Source organism: Crassostrea angulata, chromosome 4 (genome assembly GCF_025612915.1).
Source record: "Crassostrea angulata isolate pt1a10 chromosome 4, ASM2561291v2, whole genome shotgun sequence".
NCBI lineage: Eukaryota > Metazoa > Mollusca > Bivalvia > Ostreida > Ostreidae > Magallana > Magallana angulata.
This window is the reverse complement of record NC_069114.1, coordinates 30,340,068-30,363,036: the sequence shown is the minus strand read 5'-3', so window position 1 is coordinate 30,363,036 and position 22,969 is coordinate 30,340,068. Positions and strand designations below refer to the sequence as shown.

The window sequence follows — 22,969 nt, the reverse complement described above, 5'->3', positions numbered from 1 at the left end:
CAATGAAGCATAAGTACTTCACTCCTTTTTCCATATCATGTTTTGTTGTCGAAAATCAAAGTCGATGATGTCATATTTTCTTCTAAAAATCGGACGGAAGACCTTCTCGTTGCTCGCAACGAGATCGTGTCTAGTTATTATTATCATTATTATATTGACTGATATAGCGCAAAATATACATGTAGTTTCTATACGCTGCACACTGTGTTAATAAAAGGGGTGTGCTGATAAATGCTATGTTAGAGATACTTTAAAAATATTAGTAGAGTGATGATAAAACTATAGAAGCTTATCTAAAACATGATTTAAGGATAAACAGATATAAACATACGTAGTCTTTATATACTACTCGTCTATGTTTTAATTCACGATTGAACAACAGTGTTTTGAGGGTCTTGCGGAATGCTCCGTGTGTTTCAAGCTTACGAATCGAAGATCCAAAGGTAGTTCATTCCACAATTGGTCACCTAGAATGTTTATAGCTCTTGCGCCGTATGCATTTGATGACCTCTTCACTACCAGTTTCCATTGGTCAGTTGATAATCTCATTGTCATGTGTGGTTGGTGGACAGAACAGAGTTTGCTCAAGTATGGTGCTGTACAGGGATGTAGTGATTTGTGGATTGTTGTAAGTACTTTGAATATAACACGTTGTTTTACAGGCAGTCAGTATAGTTGTTGAAGTACTGGCGTAATGTGTTGTCTGTAGTGTGTTTTTGTTAGACAACGTGCAGTGCTGTTTTGAGTCACTTGTAACTGGTGCATTTGACGATCGGTTACGCCAAGCAGGAGGGCAAGGTGATAATCAAGATGGGATATGACTGTTGTATTGATGGCAATTGCACAAGCTTCTTCGGTAAGATGGTGTTTCACCCTTGAGATTTCCCGGATGTTAAAGTACATCTTTCTGGCGACGGAGCTTACTTGTTTCTCTATTGATAGGGTAGCATCTAGGACAACACTGATGTTTTTACATTAGGCTTAAGTATTCCTGTTGCCTCGCCAATCTTAATGCTGATCTATCAGACGGCACTTGTTGTGGGAACTAGCAACCACACCATTACCTCCGTTTTTGCGTCGTTTAGTTTGAGTTTGTTCACAGTCATCCAAGACCGAACACTTGCTATGCACTTCTTTCAATGGTGTTGATTTAAATGTTACGCATGGCTGTGTCTTTTACACTCAATCGGCTATAAAGTTGTGTCATCTGCAAATCCATGACGGTTAATGGCATACATGTTGATAACTCTTCTAAGTGGTAAAAGGTACACCAGGAAGAGAAGAGGGCTAAGAACAGATCCTTGGGGGCACTCCCTTAGACAGTGGCACATCTGAGGATACACTGTTATTGATTTTTACTGCCTGAGTTCGGCCATTGAGATAGGACTGCATCCATGAAAGTGCTGTTTCTGTCAGTCCAGCCTCTCTTTGCAGTCTCTCTAACAAGAGAGAATGATCTTTGGTGTCGAATGCGACCCTAAGATCGAGAAGGACTAGGAGTATGGCGTCACCTTCATCTAGAACCTCTTCTATGTCTGCTTTAATTCGCAAGATGGCTATCTCAGTGCAGGTACCTGACTTGTATGCCGACTGCAGGTTATAATGCAGACAATTCTTGGTAAGATGATTCTTGAGTTGCTGTGCTACAACAAGCTCAATGACCTTACTAATAAACGGGATGTTTGATACTGCTCTATAGTTACTTAAAGTGTTTCTATCAAGTCCAGACTTTTTCAAACGTGGAGTAACAAGTGCATACACAAACTTGTCGAGGAGTCTCATATATGCATTTTATTAGGTTTCAAGTAGAAAAATTATAAATTTGTAATTACGACCACCTCCCTGCCTGAAATCTTTCAAAAAGAACTATGAAACCTTAAATTTTGGCAAAAAATAAAGATCTGGTCTACAAAATCATGAATTCAGTTTTCTTTTCAGGTGTGTGGGAGTAAAGAAGATAATTTTTAAACATTATATGCATTACATCCATTTTTGCTCTGCACTAGAGTCAAAACCCATACTCCAGGGGACATGAAATTAAAATTTCAGTAGAGGACTTCCTTGTAAACATAATTATGAAATCAGTTTTCATACAGATATGTGAGAATAGAGAAGAAGATTTTTAAACATTATATGCATTAACACTATATTGCCATATTGACCCCCTATATATCCTGAACCCCTGACCCAGGGGCCATGAATTTGAATATTTAGGTTGAGGTGTTACTGGACATCATAACCATGTATTCAGTTTTTTGCCCACATGTGTGGGAATAAAGAAGAACATTTTTAAAGATTTAATACATTTTTACTATATGGCCATATTGGTCCCAAACTAGAGCCTGAACACTTGACACATGGGTTATGAATTTAACAATTTTGGTAGAGGGCTTCATGGACATCATAATCATGCATTTAGTTTTTTACAAATATATGTTGGAGTAGAGAAGAAGATTTTCTAAGATTTAATACATTTTAACTATATGGCCATATTGGTCCCGCCCTAGAGCCTGTACCCCTGACGAAGGGGTCATGAATTTCACAATTTTGGTAGAGCGCTTCATGGACATCATAACAAAGGAACCAGTTTTTTCCTCACATGTGTGGGAGTAGAGAGGAATATTTTTGACAATTTGGCTTTTTTTCATATTAGGCCCCATCTGTGGCACCCCGGGGGTTGTAGAGCCATGAATCTCACAATTAAGATTCCTCTTACCATAGAGATGCCTCACACCAAAAATGGTAACAATTAGCTTGTAATTTTTAAGAAAAAGTTAAAAATGTAAAATTGTTAACGCATGACGGACGATGCACGACGACGGACGAAAAGATATAGCAAAATAGATACCGGTGCCTGTCGTAATACAATACTGTTTTTGAAACTTGATTGGTAATCATTTTTGATTGGTGTATGTAACCACTGATTTGTAATAAATTCAGATAAACCTCCATCAAGAAATGAATATATAGAACTCCTTGTATACAGTTAAATGATAATTCTGATTCTTGCTTGCTTGTGGTTAAGTGTAAACAGAGTATAATGCTTTAGAACATATCTGTATATTTTGCATGCGTCAGAGTAGTGCAAGAGAACCCCCCCCCCCCCCCCAAAAAAAAAGACCCATATCACATAGATAAACTTTCTGTACTTGCTATACTTTATATCTATATGAAATATACTAAATGCTATACTAAATGAAATATTCACTTAATTTTTGATTGATCATTATGAAGTCCACGTTAAACTGAAATATATTTAATATAAACGTGTACTTGAATTATTTTAGAGCGTCTTTGGTTTTAAGTGACTCAAATAGTCAAATCTGTAACAAACTTTTTTTGCCCAGTTACTCTTTTCTCATACACTGTATCTAGCTGAAAAAACCTAAATATTTCATTGATTTATTTTACAGTAATTATATGTAACAGTTTTATAAACAGATATTTGTGCATTTTGCATTTTTATTTAGATATATTGTAACTAAATATAGTTTAAAATTGAAGATGTCTGACATTTATATCGGTCTTTATAATACCTAGGGTGGGCTATAGGTGGTTGAAAGGGTAAAAAAGACGTTAATGCAAAACGTACTACTTATTTGTAAAACATGCTAAAATACGAAACAGAACAGCTTAAAACAAATTTAAAAGCTTTTTTCGCAAAATCAACAGACATTGATGCCTAACAAACGACCACAACTTTGATGCACTGCATAAACCCTAGATGGCGTGCAAAGAGGTACCAGCAGAAATCACATCACGGAGAAAACGGACACATATTTAACCTGGAAAAAACGTACTCTTAAATTATGGAAAGGTTTTTCGTGCGCGGATCCAGAATTTCTTTTTCAAGAAAGATAGGGGGTGGGGGGGGGGGGGGGAGGGGGGTCCTTGTGATATCAATGATTACCAGGGGTGGAGTAGTGGTGGTTGGGGGATCCTTCCAATTGAAAAGGGTTCGGCCCTTTATTAAAACATTTAGAATATCCTTCCACACATAAATGATGCTTCGTACAGAGTTCGGTTAAATTTGGCCCTTTGGATATAGAGATGAAGTCAAAATTGTTCTTCATGTTCTTAAATTTCATACTTTGTATGCAATGGTATAGGTTCATTGAGTATAGGTATACTAGTATATTCATGACATTCAATGATTTGGTCACTTTGTGTAGGATTCTTACCATTTTTACCACAGTGACTCCTGTTGAATCCAAGAGAGTTAATACTGTTCACAGCATCAGGTGCAGTTCCATGCCAGAGTTTTCTTTCATTCTTTGTTCCTTTAGGATTTTGAGAATCTAGCAACTTCTTTTTGGCGACATATTGTTGGTACAACATCTTGTTCTGAATTCTCTCCAACTAAGTCATTTAAACAAAAGTTATAATTACCGGTAAGCTATCTACTGAATGGACAGGTACAAATTTAAGCTTAGAATCCCATAAATATGGCTTAGTATTTGAACCCTTTTGAAAAAAAATCACGGAATGTAAAACTTGTTTGAACTTTTGTTTAATAGTGAAATCATTGATAACAAGGTTTTGAGGAGACCCCCACAAATTCCTAATAAATTTTTGAAAAATTCATCTTTTATAATTAAATTTGGTAGAGCAGAATTAAAGAAAAAGCCGATTTTGAGTCCCATTGAGTATAACAATACAATTCACATCTCTTATAGAAATTCTATTTTAGCAGTAAATTAAAAAGTTAATGGAATTTCCTATAAGTGAGAACTTATTAAACACCCAAATGATCAAATATTGTAGTCACGTGGAAGTAAACAGGCTTTTTGCAGATTCATTTTACTTATTATTATAAATTCACTCTATGTACATGTATGATGAATTATGTATATAATCCAGTAAATGTACTGCTATAACGTCATATAACCAAATATAACAATATAAACAATGTGCATGTACTAATGGTATATGTACTAATGACTAAATAAAATTCTTATTGATTTTATTAGTGTACCGGTAAGCAATTAAGATGTATATTAATTTCTTCTAATTTTGAAGAAAAGTATGGGGTGCCATTATATTTCATACTTTTGACGTATTTTAATTGTAATGCCAGAAAATGAGTTTTTGAACATATTTGAATTTATTTTTTAGTTTCAGAAATTCAAACTGATTTTTGGATATCACATTAATAAAAAAATGCAATCCGTCCAGCAATTAACAAGTTAATCAGTGCTGACCATTGTAGACATAAACAAACTTCTTACAATGAAATGGAAATTTACTACAGTATTCTTTATAATTTTCTACATGCATCTTGAGGTTACAAAAACGTCGGAAGATAAAAAGGTTGCATCACAGGAAACATTTATAAAGTTGATTGTAATTTAGTTACATGTATGTAGGCCATTCTTATTTTCTGATGCAAAAATAAATTCTGATATTTTTTCAAAACCTGAACATCAATTCAAAAATTTGAAAAATAAACTTTCTGACATCAAAATCAAGTTTTGTTATCCAAAATTTAAAAAAAATTGTTATAAAAAATCTAATTTCTGTTTTTTAAAACATATTTGTGAAAAGTGCCAGCTGTTTTAATATTTTAAAGATATCATCTTAAATTAAACATAGGTACATGTAATCACAGATTACATAGCTCATCGCTACGGATCAACTTTATGTATCATAATCTTTATGAGACCACCTTTATCAAATATGAAAATTATAGTTAATGATCTTAGATATCTATGGATACTATTTTGACAAATATCGTATATCATATGTTAAAAAAATTGTTTGATAATCAAAGTTCATTCCATACGGTATTGTTATATTCATTGTTTATCAATACACTAATATAATATTTGATATTGCATCTTATGATACTAAACAATATTGTGTCATATGATATATCATTTGATACAATATAATACCATCATATATAATAATACAATATGATATTGTAACATTTGAAAAAACATAGTATCAAGATATGATATTGTATCAAATAACATTTGTTGTACAATAAAAGATCTACAAAGGTTTATGTTCTTCTCAAGAAATGAGAGACGTTTCACCTTACCGAGAAAACTCGAATTGTTAAGCAGACGAAATCTCATTGAATTTTTTCTTGTACATTCTTTCTCAAGCGTCATTTAATAAAGGCGTTTTTGTTATTCACATGTGGAATTTCTTTGAAAAATGTTAAATCAATTTGCTTAAAGGTTTATCAAAATTTTAACTTATGAATTTACCATCAATAATGAGGTGTTTCTAGAAAGATTAATTTAAATTGCTTGATGACAATCGTATGTTTCTACGTTTTATATATATATATATATATATATATATATATATATATATATATATATATATATATATATATATATATATATATATATATATATATATATTTATGAATACCGTCAGATACATCATCGTCTAATGTAGCGTAACGGTAACGCGTTGGGCTTCAAGGCACAATGAATTTAGGGTCAAGAGCTTGAAACCTGCTGTCGGCTCTTGAAGACTTTCGTTAAAAACATTTGCCGTGCTCTATTTCGGCATACTATACTTACACATAATAACCCTTTGCATACGATGCGAAAAAAGATGAGTTTTGAATATCTATCGACAAACTGACAGGAGGCATAATGATAGTAAATACTTATAAGCTCATCCAAAAATTGACCAGTCAATAGTTTTGAAAATTTTGACCGGCTTTAAATAATATCCAGAGAATATTCCCTCTATTTCCATTAATCGCTTCTGATCTGTTGATTTGTAAACGGTGACGTTAATATATATTCGAGACTGCAACACAAGGTGACGTCATAATAGGCAATTAGTCAAGGCGAGCGAACAACGGACGCACAATGGTACAGTTTGCTATTATAACGGATATAAGAATTTGGGAATTTTGTAAAGAAAATTTGGAAGAACATATGTAGCTTTATTCTCAGCGACGGCGGAAGATCAATAGTGACTATTTGACGCCGACGATATTTTAGAAATTTTAGAAATAAAATTCGTGAATTCTATGTTGAGCTGAAATAATTATGACGATCTTTTTTCAAATCCATTCTTGTTTGTTGGTTTGTGTCTTTATAAAACAATTAAATTGTTCTCCGCTTCGCATCTGGAAATATATTTCGTCCCTCAGGGTCTAATATAATCAATGTTGCCCCTAACCCCAGTTAATATTTGTATAATATTTCATCACAAGACACAATATTATATTTTATAACATCATATGATTCAATTTCATGTGACCTAATAATATATTCTATAAACGATATCATATAATATCATATTGTATTATATGATACAATATCATATATTCTACTACAGTTATTGTTGAGATCAAAGAGATGCCGTGGACATTATACCACGAACGTTGACAGTAAATTATTAGATCAGAAATACTTATTTGTCTCGCACTGATAATGAAAGTACAAATTCAAACCCTAACAAGTTTAAAACAATATCAATTTCACGTGTTAATTCCAGACAAAACGATGTATATTGCCTCAAATGTTTATTTTTAAGAGATCAATGCGGCTGTTCCTAGGACATCCCTAGAACAATTTAACTGCGTGTTTTTACATAAGAGATATAACGTGTAGTTGTAATAATAGTATCAAATAGCCCTTAAAATATTAGGAATATGATTCAAAGATATTTTATAAATGAGAGATGAGTATTAAGAATGTTGTTTGCATGTGATTCTTTGTACACAAGTAAACATTACTAAAAAACCGTTGGGGTAACACGGAACAGCCGTCAAAATGACCTAGATCGTATCTCTATAGGAGAAACAATCTGTAGATATACTGGCCTGTTAGTATAATAGAAAAAAAATCTTGTTATCGTAACTGTTGCAGGATAACCTCCTCGGTCTCGAAATGTTGTTTGAAGTATAAAAGCCTCGGCTTTTATATTTCAAAACAACATTTCAAGACCGAGGAGGTTATTCTGCAACATTCATAAAAACTCGTACTTTATTTCTTAACCGTACAATATTGTATTATATGATATGATATTAAAATATAACAATATTATATAATGCAATATCATGTGATACAATTATATATAATACAATATTATATTTTACAATATTGTATAATAATATAAAATAAATGCAATATCATGTGATACAATTATATATAATACAATATTATATTTTACAATATTGTATAATAATATAAAATACTATATGTAACAATATCATTTGATACATTATTATATCATGATATATAAAAAAAATAATACAATATCATAGTGTATCCTAATTTTACCGTATAATATATGATATAACATTGTATTATATAATTCAGTAGTGTATCATATCATACAATACTAAATCATCGGAATCATGTTATATCATTTAACACCAAACAATTCTATTAAGCAAGTTTGAGAGAAGTAAGAGCTTTTTAGTATCATTGTCTGAGATCAGGCTCTTTATCTGAAAAGACCTCTGCGCTTCATTTAAATTATAGCTAAATCAACTATGAAAGTTTGAAAAAGCATCTACTAAACATGTGGCCTGTTCCAAAAACTAAACCTCCTCCAGAATCTTACACCTATGGCTCTGATTCAACATCCATGCTTTGGAGTACATCAGATCTAGAATCACAAGATATATCATCTAATTTGATAAAAATTAGACCAATAAAATCTTAGATCTGTTTATCAAAAGGCATCTGCTCTAAAACCTTTAACCAGCTCAAAATTCTTAACCTCATCTAGCATCTAAAACCTATGACTTAGATTCAGAATTCAAGCCCGTCAAGTGCATACGTATCATAAGACTTTTGCGAAGTTTGGCCCAACAGTAACTCTGATATAATCATCAGAGGGCACCTGCTCTAAAAACTTTAACCAGCTCTAAAAACCTTAAGGTCAAGATCTAGTAAATGAAATTATTTCTTTGACGCTTCATAACACTAGCTTTGTTTGATAGGGTGTACTGGGACTAACATTTGTGGTAAACACAATGAAAAATTATGTTTTAAACTGACATTTTTAATGAAATATGAAGGAAAAAGGAACAAATTTCGGAGTTTTGACCATTTTTTCCTAATTAAATATATAGAGAATGCCTATAGTCTCTCCAAAAACGGAATGAAACAAGCTCCTAACGTCCTCTTTAAAATGGTGTCAAATTGAGTATAGGTATCGGGATTATTTTTCCTAAGATTTAACATAAAATGTCAAGAAAATGTTTAATTTTCTACATAATTCCTTAAGAGCCGTAACGTACGGAAAAACGATTATTCAAATCAATTAATTTTGACGTCATAATGGTTCTATTATAAAAAAAAGACACCCTGGAATCATTTACTAGATCTTGACCTTAACCTCATTTAGCATTTGAAATCTATGGGTCAGGTTCGCATTTAAGCCTGTCAAGTGCATAGATATCCTAAGACGCACCATCCAAATTGGTAAAGATAAGAGCAGTAATATCTAAGATTTAATCATCGGAGAACACCTGCTTCAAAAACTTGAACCAGCTCCAGAAACCTTTACCTCCTCCAGCATCCAAAACATATGGCTAAGATTCAGCATCAAAACTTTTGGGTGCATCAGTATCATAAGACACAACATCCATGTAATTTTGGTGAAGTTAAGACCATTAGTATCTTAGAAATGGCTATCAATAGGCACCTGGTCCAAAACCTTTATCCTGCTCCAAAAACCTTAACTTCCTAAAACATCTAAAATTCATGGTCTACATTCAGCATCTAAGTCTTTCAATTCCATAAGTAGGATCTGATGCACCATCCATGCAAGTTTAATGAAGATAAGACAAGTAATAACTTAGATACAGGACCTGCAACAAAAACTTTAACCAGGTCCGGACGCCGCCGCCGGGGGTATAGCATAAACTCACACAACTTCGTCTCATTGAGCTTAAAGTGATTTCTTGATATAAATAACTAAATTTTGCAGTATTAGAAAAAAGTTGATACAGTACAATAATTTTTGGATAACAAAAAGTCATGTAAAAATTAAATGTTTTCGATATTAGGAATTATTATGTCTCCTGTCAGTTTGTCGCTATATATTCAATACTCATCTATTTTGCATATTATTCAAAGATTTAATATAGCCTATGCATCCTATGCCGAAATAGAGCACGGCAAATGTTTTTAACGAAAATTTTACAAGTGCCGACAGCGGGTCTTGAATTCTTGACCCTAAAATCATTACGTCTTGAAGCCCAACGCGTTACCGTTACGCTACATAAGCCGTTGATATATCTGACGGTATTTATATACATAAAACGAAGAAACATACGATTGACATCAAGCAATTAAAATTATTAATTTTTCCAAAAACACCTCATTATTGACGGTCATTTTATAAGTTAAAGTTTTGATAAACCTTTGAACAAATCGATTAAATCGATTAAACTTTTTTATAAGAATTCTACGTGAGAATCACAAAAACGCTTTTTTAAAATGACGCTTGATAAAGAATGTTGAAGAAAAATTTCAATGAGATTTCACCAGCTTAAAATTTCAAGTTTTCTCGGTAAGGTGAAACGTCACTCGTTTCATGAAAAGATAAACCTTTGTTGATTTTTAATTGTACAACAACTTGTTGATTAAAAGTTCAATCAAATCAATTGATTAATTAGAAAGAACAAACGCTAGCTTTTCCGGTGATTATTTTTGGGGATAAGACATCACTCAAACGTCACAGCTACTTATAGCAAAGTACGTCAGTATATACAACACTTGGCATAATAATAACAAGAGTGTTGTGTTGTGCATGTACTTTGCCTCCGGCTCGTGCACCATGCTTCAAACCCTGACTACTATTAAGGCATAGTACATGTACAACACAACACTATTATAAAATTAGAGTTGAATTCTTAATATGAAAAAAATATCAAATTTTGATATCAGAAAGTATTTTTGCTATAAAAAATCCTTTACAGTCCCTGAAACGTTCTACTTTCCTACTTGAACGGTAAGTAAACGGTCAGTGCACTCTAAGCGAACAGTGAGCGCACGCTGAACGGAATTTGGTGAGCGCTTATAAACGCAAAAGCGAGCGCAAAGTGAACGGTGAATGCAAGGTGAACGATATATGAACACTACGATTTATTTGAAGTGATTTGGGAGTTTTTCTTACATTGTGCTACGTCGGTAATTAAGAAACTAGACGTGTCGTAGCCCCAAGAATGCCCCACAGGCATCCGAAATTTCAAATACCAAATCTAGTATAACAATTGTTTGAATGCATAATAAATTATAAATCCCTGAAAATTACTCTTTAAGTTCAAGTGTCAAAAATAATCGGACTGAAATGAGTTAAACTTGATATGTATTTTTTTTAATAAATTAAACTTATATGAAATATCATCTTTACATATGGATCACTTTAAATGTTAGAGAGCAGTAACTAAGAACTTTCCATTTATCTTAAGTTCAAAAGGCATAATTCTGTCGAAAATCATTGGACCGAAACTAAATTCGAACTTGATTTGTATTCTCTTGTAAATAACCCACATTTGAAATATCAGGTTTATATTTGCATCACTTCAAACGTTTGAGAGTGGAACTGAGACGATTCACGGTAGGGCATAAAAATAACAAACTACATGTATTTATTGTTATCAGTCTAAATATATTATCATCTAACTGAACAATACGTGAACAATGAGCGAACAGTGAGTGCAATATGAACGTTTTGTCGGAGAGTGCAACTGAGCGCACATTGAACGCATTGAAAAACGGGAAAGTAGAACGTGTTAGGGACTGTATATCAGAAAATGATTTTCTGATATTAAACATTGATTTGTTATGTATAATACAGAATTTTTTTTTTATTATTTTAGATAGTAAAATCTATCTGGTATAAACTTATAATTGATTTTAAGGAATGTTCCCTGTCATGCAACATTTTTAGTCCTGTTTGAAATTGACTGTAAACCACCTGTAGATGCATTCAACATGAGATGCACTTTATACAGTATTTCAGTTAGTGCTTTTAATAAATATGGCCAGGACAACATATATAAAGAACACTTGTAAACAAATTTTGTAAAATAAATCTCCAAATAAATGAAAAAAAACCCCAAAAAACAACAAAAAACAACAAAATACTTTATCAAGCGAACAGGACAATGTAATTTAGCAATTTATGTTCATTGGAATACTTATCTATTATGAGAAGATACTTCACCATTTTCTTTATCAAATATTTGATATCAGAACTGATCTTAGAATTTTAGATATAAAGAAATCATGGATATTATGTGCAGTTTGCACATGAAAGCTGATATCCCCATAAGAGTGGAGTAACCAGTAGGTTTTTTTTTTTTATTTAATTGTGTTTGTGTAAGTTTGTGTACACCTCAACTATCTGAAGCAGTCCAGTGTGTCACCTAAATCCGATAAGAAGAAAGTTATTGGATAGCTACATGTAACTTGTTGGAGGGTTTCAGGACATTAACAGATGTAATGGACTCGGTTTTACAAAAGATGGCGTCACAAAACTGGTTTAACTTTGTATAACAATGGCAAACAACTCTTTTCATTTCAGGAGAAATAATTTTACAGTCATGAGGCTACTCTTACTTTAACAATTTCCCTTTTGCCTACTTGTCGATGGAATCTGTTCATCACATTGGTATAGTCTGGGCTACCTGAGTTAACTGGGACCACAGACAGATTGTCAGAGTCTGGCATAGTTGACCACTCTGATGGGAGTTCAAAGGTAAAGGCTGCTGGGGATAGAAAAATAAAAAAAAAAACTTTTCATTGATTGTATTTAATCTTGCAAAGCTGTAAACCAAGAGTGTAAAAATTAATAAAGATTAATTCCAGTGTAATAAAAAAACCCACATGTAATATTAATATATAAATAAATGAATCAATAAAAAGCAAACATTTAAGGACCAATAAAAACAGAATGTGCTTAATTTCTTTCTATGAGAACAAAAAATACAAGGCACTGAAATTTATTCAAGAGAATGTCTTGGCAGTTGAGTTTGCTCATAAAAAAGAAAACATCAAATTTTCTGGTTTGGAAATCCTGAACAGTATCTCTCTTCAAAGTTTTAGTATTTCCTATTATTATGATGTTTTAGATCACAGAAAATAATGATAATCTGGTTATAAATACCCTTACTTTTGTCTCGTATAATTTCATGATAGACGTCAGATGCTGCACTTATATAATCTTTTGTTCCATAAAGGAGGACCATTCCTTTATCTTTGTCAATGTTTACATCTATATGGAATTTTTCTTTTAAGTCGTACAAAGCCTTAATCTGCAACAACATTATATGAAACAATGTAAATTATTAATAAGTAATCTTATAGATACTGGAACGAACTGATATCTGACCCAGTTGTATAGAAAACTTTCCTTTCAAAAACACATGGAAAATATTGAAGCTGTATGCAAAATTATCCGTTTAATTTTCAAACCATAGTTTAATTACTCATCTAGAAGAAAAATCGGGAAAAAAACTAGCTGACTAGTACAACTAATTTAAAGATGCATCATACATGCAACTCTGGCCCAGGATGCTGAAACATTTAAGCATCCATTTTTGTACTGTTAGTGTCCTTAAACCTTTCAACTTTTGTAATATATTTTTCAAACAGAAACAAACCTGAGTTTTAGATAGCCTTGGAATAATTTCATCTTTGAATTCTTTTTCATGAAAATCTCCTTTCAATAAATGTTCAAGTCTGTTAATTCCTGTATCAATATCTTGGCTTTCTCCATAAACAATAATGGTGGCTTTAGAGGCATCTTTGTCCTCAACTACTGGGTTCCATTGGTGACCATGAGGCTTTCCTTCCTCAACTAAGATTAAATTAAAATAAAACATAAGTAATCAAAGATTATAGAGCTCTCCGAGACAATTGAGGCATCAATAAAAATCACAGTTCATAATCTGTATTATTATATCATGGTAAATAAAAATCACAATCCATGATCTATACATATCACAATATAATGATATTTTGTTTTCCCTCAAAAATGCCAGACAAATGACAGTGTTTAGATTTGCCTTAACCTCTACAGAGAGAAAAATACACCCATGTATTAGATTTGTTACTGACTGACTACAGAAAAAGTTCGAATTCGGGTTGATCAATCTCAAAACCAGCTGAGCTTTTTATGAGATTAATCAATTGATATCTTCTGTAACTAGTAACAAATCTAATAAGTAATAGTATTATAATACATAATCATATCATATCATATGATGCAAAATTGAATTGTGTCATTTGATAAATTATATTGTTATACTTTCATGTTAAATACTGAAATCTGATTGGTTAAGACGCAGTTAATAATATTTACTATTACCCTCAGCGTTAGCAACGCACTTGGCAACGGGTAACATTAAAAAATGTTACATGCGCGAAAATTATGCGCGTACGGTTCGCTGTAGAATTCACGTTATTCCTATATAAAAGCAGTAAAATTTTCTTAAAATTTTTAAAAAAGACATTCAGTATAACAAAATAAATAGTGCCTGTTTGGGAGGATAACAGTTGAAATTGACACCCCTCGAAAACCATTGTCAACCTCCGCTTCGCATCGGTTGACAATGGTTTTCTCGGGGTGTCAATTTCAACTGTTACCCTCCCAAACAGGCACTATTTATATAATGTTATATTGTATAATGTAATGGTATTATATAAATTTATACAATCTTCCACTGGGTCGCATGCTGACTGACGTTTTTCATACTAATTGTTAGACCATAATTAATCACCTAACTGCCTACGGACTTTTCCGTATTTCCCCAATTATGACAAAGAGCACAAAGCAGGTGTGACCGGTCAGCATAGGATGCTCACTCATCCAAGACACCTGACCCTATCTTTATCTTTTTAGAGGTCCGTGTTGCTCTGTTCTGAATTTGTATTTCGTTATATGGATTTTTGAGATGTTTGATATATATATATATATATATATATATATATATATATATATATATATATATATATATATATATATATATATATATATATCATACGTGTGGTGTATATTACCCGTGTGATAAACCTTTGCTATATCAAACGGGTGATGCTTTATCAAATACTTCCAGTCCGAACTTTTTTTGACACAGCCCCTCGCTTCAACGCTTCAGTGATTTGCTAGTGCTTTTATTATAACTATATCTACTACAACAAAATAAATAGTGCCTGTTTGGGAGGATATTCCTGGGTCCCCCGCCGGTCAAGCAGTTTACTAGTATTGATCAAGGCTGATTTAGGACCTTGACCAAGGTATCAGTGGTATAAACATTTGGTATAAATTTCATGTAAATCCTTCAAAATTTGTAGGCATGAGAGCGCTTACAAGGTCAATTTTTGGATAAAACGGAGTCATTATTGTGCTCAAAGTCCCATAACTCCAACAAAAAGTATCGATCAATGCTGATTTTCGAACTTGATTAAGGTAAAAGTGGTATAAACATTTGGTTCAAATTTAATGAAAATCCGTCAAAATTTGTAGGCATGAGAGCGCTTACAAGGTCAATTCTTAGATAAAACGGAGTCATTATTGTGGTCAAAGTGCCATAACTCCCACAAAAAGTATTGATCAATGCTGATTTTTGAATTTGACCAAAGTATTAGTGGTTTAAACATTTGGTATTAATTTAATTAAAATCCGTCAAAATTTGTAGCGTGAGAGCGCTTACAATGTCAATTTTTGGATAAAACGGAGTCATTATTGTGGTCAAAGTCCCATAACTCCAACAAAAAGTATCGATCAATGCTGATTTTCGAACTTGACCAAGGTAAAAGTGGTATAAACATTTGGTATAAATTTAATGAAAATCCGTCAAAATTTGTAGGCATGAGAGCGCTTACAAGGTCAATTCTTAGATAAAACGGAGTCATTATTGTGGTCAAAGTGCCATAACTCCCACAAAAAGTATTGATCAATGCTGATTTTTGAATTTGACCAAAGTATTAGTGGTTTAAACATTTGGTATTAATTTAATGAAAATCCGTCTAAATTTGTAGGCATGAGAGCGCTTACAAGGTCAATTTTTGGATAAAACGGAGTTATTATTGTGGTCAAAGTCCCATAACTCCAACAAAAAGTATCGACCAATGCTGATTTTCGAACTTGATTAAGGTAAAAGTGGTATAAACATTTGGTTTAAATTTAATGAAAATTCGTCCAAATTTGTAGGCATGAGAGCGCTTACAAGGTCAATTTTTGGATATATATATAATCTTCAAGATTACAAAAGCACTGTAGCCGATATTCCAACAATAGAGAGAGAGAGAGTGTGTGTGTGTGTGTGTGTGTGTGTGTGTGTGTGTGTGTGTGTGTGTGTGTGTGTCTGTGTGTGTGTTACCAATCGGTGTCAACAGTCCATGAGCGGCATGGCCCTGTCTGGCGAGATTCTTCTGTATGACTGCTTCCTTTCTTCTGTCCAGCTCATGTTGGTATCTGTCATGTATAAAAAGAAAAAAAACCATGAATTACTAAACGTGTTTTTTTCTCGATCAGCAATTCTTATCTGTTGAAATACAATTATGTGCATACAGTAAATCCTGCAACAAAAGTCTCTAGATGAGTGTCCTTTTACCAACTGTTATAGGAAAGGAGGCATATTGAAAACATATGGCTGGACCAGGAGACGAACTCGGGACCTCTGTAACTCTAGTCAGGAGCTCTACCACCGAGCTATCCAGACCGATATCCACGGTACATGTAGCCCCAACTACTACACAACAATTAATTTATGCCGTGTCTTCCCCCTATTACCTACAATTCCCTAACTCTTCCTGTCTCTCTTGGCGCCCTTCTTTTAACCACAATGCTGTTTAATTGTTCCTATTACCCAAAATTCCTTACCTTTTTCTGTCTCTCACGGCTCAATCCTTTTTCCCACAATACTATTTTTTCCCTATTACCCACGATTCCCTACCTCTTAACCTCGCATGGCTCTCTCCTTTTACCCACAGCGCTGTTTCATTCACCCTGTTAACCACAATTCCTTACCGCTCCCTGTCTCTCATGGCACCCTCCTTGGCCTCCTTTAGCGCGGTTTCCAGGGATTTCGTTCTCTCCATTGTGGCTCGCAGTCTGCCCTCCATCTTAAAAAGTTCACAACGCAGGTCGCTGTTATCCCTTACAAGCTGATTCAGAATGAAAAAAAAATGTTTCATTGCTTCATCACATTCAGAGAAAATATCTAAATTCTGCTTTAAGCAAGTACATTGAAATAAAAATCTTAATTTGACAAGGAAGTGATGCGTTGTGTTTGTTCTTTTGGTTTTTTTTTAGTTCATCTGATTTATCATCAGAGTTTTTTACCTTTTCAATATTCAGTCTTTGCACATTTATTATTATATTAAATTTTATCACCAAAATCGTAGCTTTCAGTCCAAAAGTGATTGAGGCAAGATCTCAGGTGGGGGAGGGGGAGATATAACCATAATTTATGTGGGGTTTTTTTTTTGGCTCTTTGGTCTACGTGAAGACTCTAGTATGAAACTTGATGAAGTGCATATATGACATTCAATGATTTTGTGCTATGAAACTCAAGTAACCGTAAAGACATATGAACCTCTTGGTGTTTTTTTCTTGCAATTTGCGAACAATCCTGTGATCTCTTCACCATCAAATAAGGTCTAGATTTTATTTAAATTGGTTCGAGGTTTGTTTGATATAAAACGTGTATTTACGATGTATCTCAAAATCATTAGACTCAAATAGTGAAATCTTTCAAAGTAATCTCCGTGGTTTTAAATACGTAATTTCAATCTCTGAATTCATTTGGGAATTGCGTAATGGTACGCTGATTTCGGTAGAACTCGGAGACATCTGACTGATGGCTGAGCTGAGGGCTTCTCGGGACTTGTAACGACGACCAAATAAGAACTTCGTAAGTTTTGGAAAAAGAAAAAAGTCGCATAGGCTTGATCTGGAGAGTAAAGGGGGGGGGGGGGGGGGGGGTGGCAAGACGGTAACCTTCTGCTATTTCAAAAATTGCTTCACAAGCTCAGATGCATGTGATGGAGCATTATCATAAAGTAAACAAACACGCCGACGTAACATGTCGTTTATAATTATATACTGTAAAACGAGAAAATGTGGCGCACTACAAATTTTAGCGCGTTTGGCGCAACTGCCTCTGAGCGCTAAAATTAAAAGTGCGCCAACACTTTTCCATATGTATTAAATTTCTTCAAGTTGCAAAACAATAACGTCAGTCCATTTTAAGGCTATATAGAAGTGTTCATTTAAATATCAGATGCGGTCGATTCTGTTTGTTTAAACAATTACACAGGTAAACGGTATGGGTTATCGGGTATAAGTGCCTAAACATGGATTAATTAATTCAGTTTTAAGTGCTTTTTAATATCTCTCATTAGCACCTTGAAAATTGGGCTTCTCCCCATGCCACTTCCATTTAGCGCCTCGAGGTGAAAATGTGATCAAGCGTGGCGATCCTTAACGCTGACCATAATTTCTTTCATCTCTGATTAGTGGATATAAAGATAACAAGACGATACCTATTTTTTGTGTTTTTTTAAATGTAAAACTACTGTGAAAAAGATTATCTCATTGTGATCGAAACTCATGGTAAATGTAGCATTCGATTTCACTTTTAGTTTCGGGACTCTTCTAGTGTTATCCAAGTCGACACGTTAAATTCAAAGTCCAATTACTCAAATTTGTTTACCAACAAAAATTACACATCATCGCCAATAAATGAAGTTTTCATATCTATCTACTGACGATTTACACAAAAGTAAGTGTATTGTTCTCAACGACAGCTTAGCGTGCATGCGAGATAAAAATCAAAGTCGTGCTTGAGTGAACACAGAACGAAATTTTGGGCGTGATCGTTTATCAAACAACAACATTTTTTGTATTCTTTTTTAAAGAAAAGATGCATGCGCTAAAATGTAATTGCGCTAATGTACTGGCACTTGCGTTTGCGCTAAAAGCGAAATTTTCTCGTTTTACAGGAGTACATGTAGATATTGAGCTTTTTTGTATAACATCTCAGTAATCGACTTGTAACAATACTCCCTTCGACAGCAGAATTTATGTTTATGTTATTTTGCAACTACAAGACTTCTACCGTGTTAATCACCAGTAACAATATTTGCAAATTGTCTTTGATTGAATTTGGCCTTTCATATTTTCAGAATACGCTTCAAATTGGCATGTACCCGCGATAGTAATATGCCAAAGCTTTAGAAGTATCACGAATTGTGTATCTGTCATCACTTTTATTATTATTTTCATGACCTTTGAAACATTTGACTTGCCTGTTGCAGTAACAGGTCACCCATATTTTGCTACATCTTTGTATCTTTTTTCACGAATTGTCTCATAGAATACCTTATTAGACCCATAAACTTCCTCCAATTCAGTAAAAATCTGCATTGCCGAATTGTTTTGTTTCGTGCAAACTTTTATATGAGCTCTAATTTCTTCAATATTCCCTAACCAATTTCCCAATCATTTTTACAACAGTGGTCGACGACAACGACTGGCTCTACTGAAATGAAATATATAGCTACAGAATCGTGCAAATACCATGTGACAGGTATTGTATAAAGCTATTCAAGAGTGTCACTATCCTCGAAATCTTGCAAAGCGTTATTGTACTGTGATACAATTTACATTTAATACCGAAATATCGGTGTTGCTTGTTCCTGGATATTTATTAGTGTTGGTTTTTATTTAGCATTAATTAATTGTACTAGGAGTTACTTGTTTATAAATTTAGAATAATACTCACCTGTTTGTGAACTTTGGTCAGCTGTTCTAGATTGTTCTCTAGGAATGATATCTTCTGTTTCTGTGCCATGCTTCCTCCTGTGTCATCATCATCCTCATCCTCTTTCTTATTGGCTGACTGTTGTAAACAAATTCAAACAAATCATCTTATTGGCTGACTGTTGTAAACAAACAAAACAAATCATTTCAATTGGTGCCAGTTGTAAATATTAAAACAACTAATTTTTGACCGACTGTAGAAAAGCTTGAAGAATTTTAAAATGCTCACAAACATTTAAACATGTTACAAATATATTTTTTAAAAAGACAATAACGATTGAAATGTATTTGTTAAAGTCTTAAAAGTGCAGATTTTTGAACTTAAGTTAAACTTCAGATGTAAGCCAGTTACCATTAAATTCTTGACATCAGCTCACCTTTTTAACACGGTTCTGTAAGTCTTCCACAAACAGCTTTCTTAAGTTGTGAAGGGTCTGCAGCTCTTTGGCCTGAGAATGATAAAATGAATATAAGAATGAATTACTCTTAATATTGTTTTGCCTACTCCAAACACAGTTACAGCTTACCTTGTTTTATTATAGCGTCTGTATTGTACAGGTACTTACCACTGTCTCCTCTAGCCACTTTAGATAATGTTTGGCCTGCTCTATATACATTTACTGCTTTGTACTTATTTTATGTCAAAGTAACATAATATTTAAACTGCCAGCTTTGTTGTGTCTGAAATGGCTCAGTGGATAGGGTCCCTGACATAAGCTAACCTTATATACGTTGGTTTTTATGATATGGGTTCGATACCGCAAACATTTCTGGCAATATTTCTTTTCTTATCTGTTGTTAAATATATTAAAAACTGAATTTTTTGCTTTTGCAAACTTGTATTATAATATATTTGAATGGATTCAATTGGGAAAAAAAATAAATTCAAAATTGTGTTTCACTACTAAATCGAATCGGCATTTGCGCCATCTTATTCCCCAATCTTCCCAAAATAGGCATTCAACACACACACACACGCACGCACATCCATACAAACACACGCACACACGCGCACACACACACACACATTGTCTGTATTATATTTATATATAGTTAATTACCACATTTTCCTTTAGCCCCTTAAGATCCTGTTTAGCTAATTGCTCGCCGTAATTTATCTGCAGGGACAGCTCCTGTACTGGCTGTAGATTCTTTGATTTTTCTGTTTCCTCGGTCTTTAGTTTGTCAAAATCAGCCTGTAGTTTCTTTAATTTCTCTGTCTCTTCAGTCTTTAGTTCGTCATAATCAGTTTGTAGTTTCTTTAATGTCTTTGATTTTTCTGTTTCATCGGTCTTTAGTTTGTCAAAATCAGCCTGTAGTTTCTTTAATTTCTCTGTCTCTTCAGTCTTTAGTTCGTTATAATCAGTTTGTAGTTTCTTTAATGTCTTTGATTTTTCTGTTTCATCGGTCTTTAGTTTGTCAAAATCAGCCTGTAGTTTCTTTAATTTGTCTGTCTCTTCAGTCTTTCGTTCGTCATAATCAGTTTGTAGTTTCTTTAATGTCTTTAATTTTTCTGTTTCCTCGGTCTTTAGTTTGTCATAATCAGTTTGTAATATCTTTAATTTCTCGGTCTCCTCAGTCTTTAGTTTGTCATAATCAGTTTGTAGTTTCTTTAATTTCTTTGATTTTTCTGTCTCCTCGGTCTTTAGGTTGTCATAATCAGTTTGTAGTTTCTTTAATGTCTTTGATTTTTCTGTTTCCTCGGTCTTTAGTTTGTCAAAATCAGCCTGTAGTTTCTTTAATTTCTCTGTCTCTTCAGTCTTTAGTTCGTCATAATCAGTCTGTAGTTTCTTTAATTTCTTTGATTTTTCTGCTTCTTCGGTCTTTAGTTTGTCATAACCAGTTTTTAGTTTCTTTAATGTCTTTGATTTTTTTGTCTCCTCAGTCTTTAGTTTTTCATAATCAGTATGTAGTTTCTTTAATTTCTTTGATTTTTCTGTTTCCTCGGTCTTTAGTTTGTCAAAATCAGCCTGTAGTTTCTTTAATTTCTCTGTCTCTTCAGTCTTTAGTTTGTCATAACCAGTTTGTAGTTTCTTTAATGTCTTTGATTTTTCTGTCTCCTCAGTCTTTAGATTTTCATAATCAGTATGTAGTTTCTTCAATTTCTTTGATTTTTCTGTCTCCTCGGTCTTAATTTCGTCATAAGCAGCCTGTAGTTTCTTTAGGGCAAACCTTAATTCTTGGTTTGTTCTGTAAAATATATGATTGATGAAATATTTAACCGCACTTTTTATCGAACACTTGCATCAGACCATTTATCAAAATACATTTTGAACACTTATTAGCTGGCGGTCCTTTTAAAAAATATATAACTGAGGTGAATTGCTTCTAAATCATACATTTATTGATTTGAAAAATTCCACACGGGTGCTGAGGATTTGTAATTCCTAATTCCCTTTTACCAGTCATATAACCACCCATATTTTTATGCCACTTTACAAATATTAACATTTCCATAAAAGCGTATGAAACAAATACAAAGACAAGTTTTTTACGAGAGGCTGATGATTTTACTATCGAAATAACTTACTTAGAAATTGCTTATTGATTGAAAATTAAAATTGTACGACTATTACTGGTAAATTTTTTAATTAATTTTTTTTTAAAATAAAATGCTTATTTTGTTAAACGTAATATCTTTAAAATCAACCAAATTCAAATTTCAATTTTCCAATTTCATCAGATACCTAAAATCCTTCATTTATATTTAAGGGTGTCAATGTTCGTGGATAAAGTGAAAATCACCGTTTCAAGGATACGTAAATTCGAGGCCAAAGAACTTATCAATACACAATTATAATAGACTTGCACTTCAATGCACATTTAAGGTGGTTCACTACACCGTAAAATATTTTCATAAATCAGCAGAAAATTACTTGACTATGATAGCTATCATAGTGGATAAGGAGTATTTAAGTCTAGTAGGCAAAAACATGTGCAATTTTGGGTGAAAAATTACATTTTCAAAAATTGCTTCAGTTAACATGAACAAAAGTTCCACGCGGATTCGAGCTCATGATCTGCAGTTCAGAAGCCCAATACTTTAACCACTGAGCTACGACGTTATACAACCCAATCGAACGATATAAACAGTTCACAAAACATTTCAATCGCCATCTTGTGACGTAGTGTCCTAAAAAGTATAAGTGTAGGTGTAGTGAGATACCTTAATTTCAAGGATTAACTTAACAATGAAATCCAC

The 22,969-nt window shown here is 33.2% G+C and overlaps 1 protein-coding gene across 3 annotated transcripts in view; it reads right to left on the bottom strand.

Moving 5' to 3' along the window:
* Positions 1–22,969, bottom strand: part of LOC128179733 (kinesin-1 heavy chain-like) — a 30,418-nt gene that overhangs the window by 3,834 nt on the left and 3,615 nt on the right. The window contains exons 5-14 of one of the 3 annotated variants that reach the window (XM_052847281.1): positions 20,829–21,957; positions 20,145–20,216; positions 19,730–19,846; positions 16,972–17,108; positions 16,322–16,416; positions 13,601–13,797; positions 13,111–13,252; positions 12,558–12,706; positions 4,182–4,359; positions 243–932 (exon numbers count right to left, since the gene is read on the bottom strand). In XM_052847281.1, coding sequence (XP_052703241.1) covers positions 667–932; positions 4,182–4,359; positions 12,558–12,706; positions 13,111–13,252; positions 13,601–13,797; positions 16,322–16,416; positions 16,972–17,108; positions 19,730–19,846; positions 20,145–20,216; positions 20,829–21,957 — 2,482 coding nt within the window. In that variant the 3' untranslated portion in view covers positions 243–666. Of the gene's footprint in view, positions 1–242; positions 933–4,181; positions 4,360–12,557; positions 12,707–13,110; positions 13,253–13,600; positions 13,798–16,321; positions 16,417–16,971; positions 17,109–19,729; positions 19,847–20,144; positions 20,217–20,828; positions 21,958–22,969 lie in introns of those variants that run through there. The other 2 variants (XM_052847279.1, XM_052847280.1) reach the window with 2 other exon arrangements.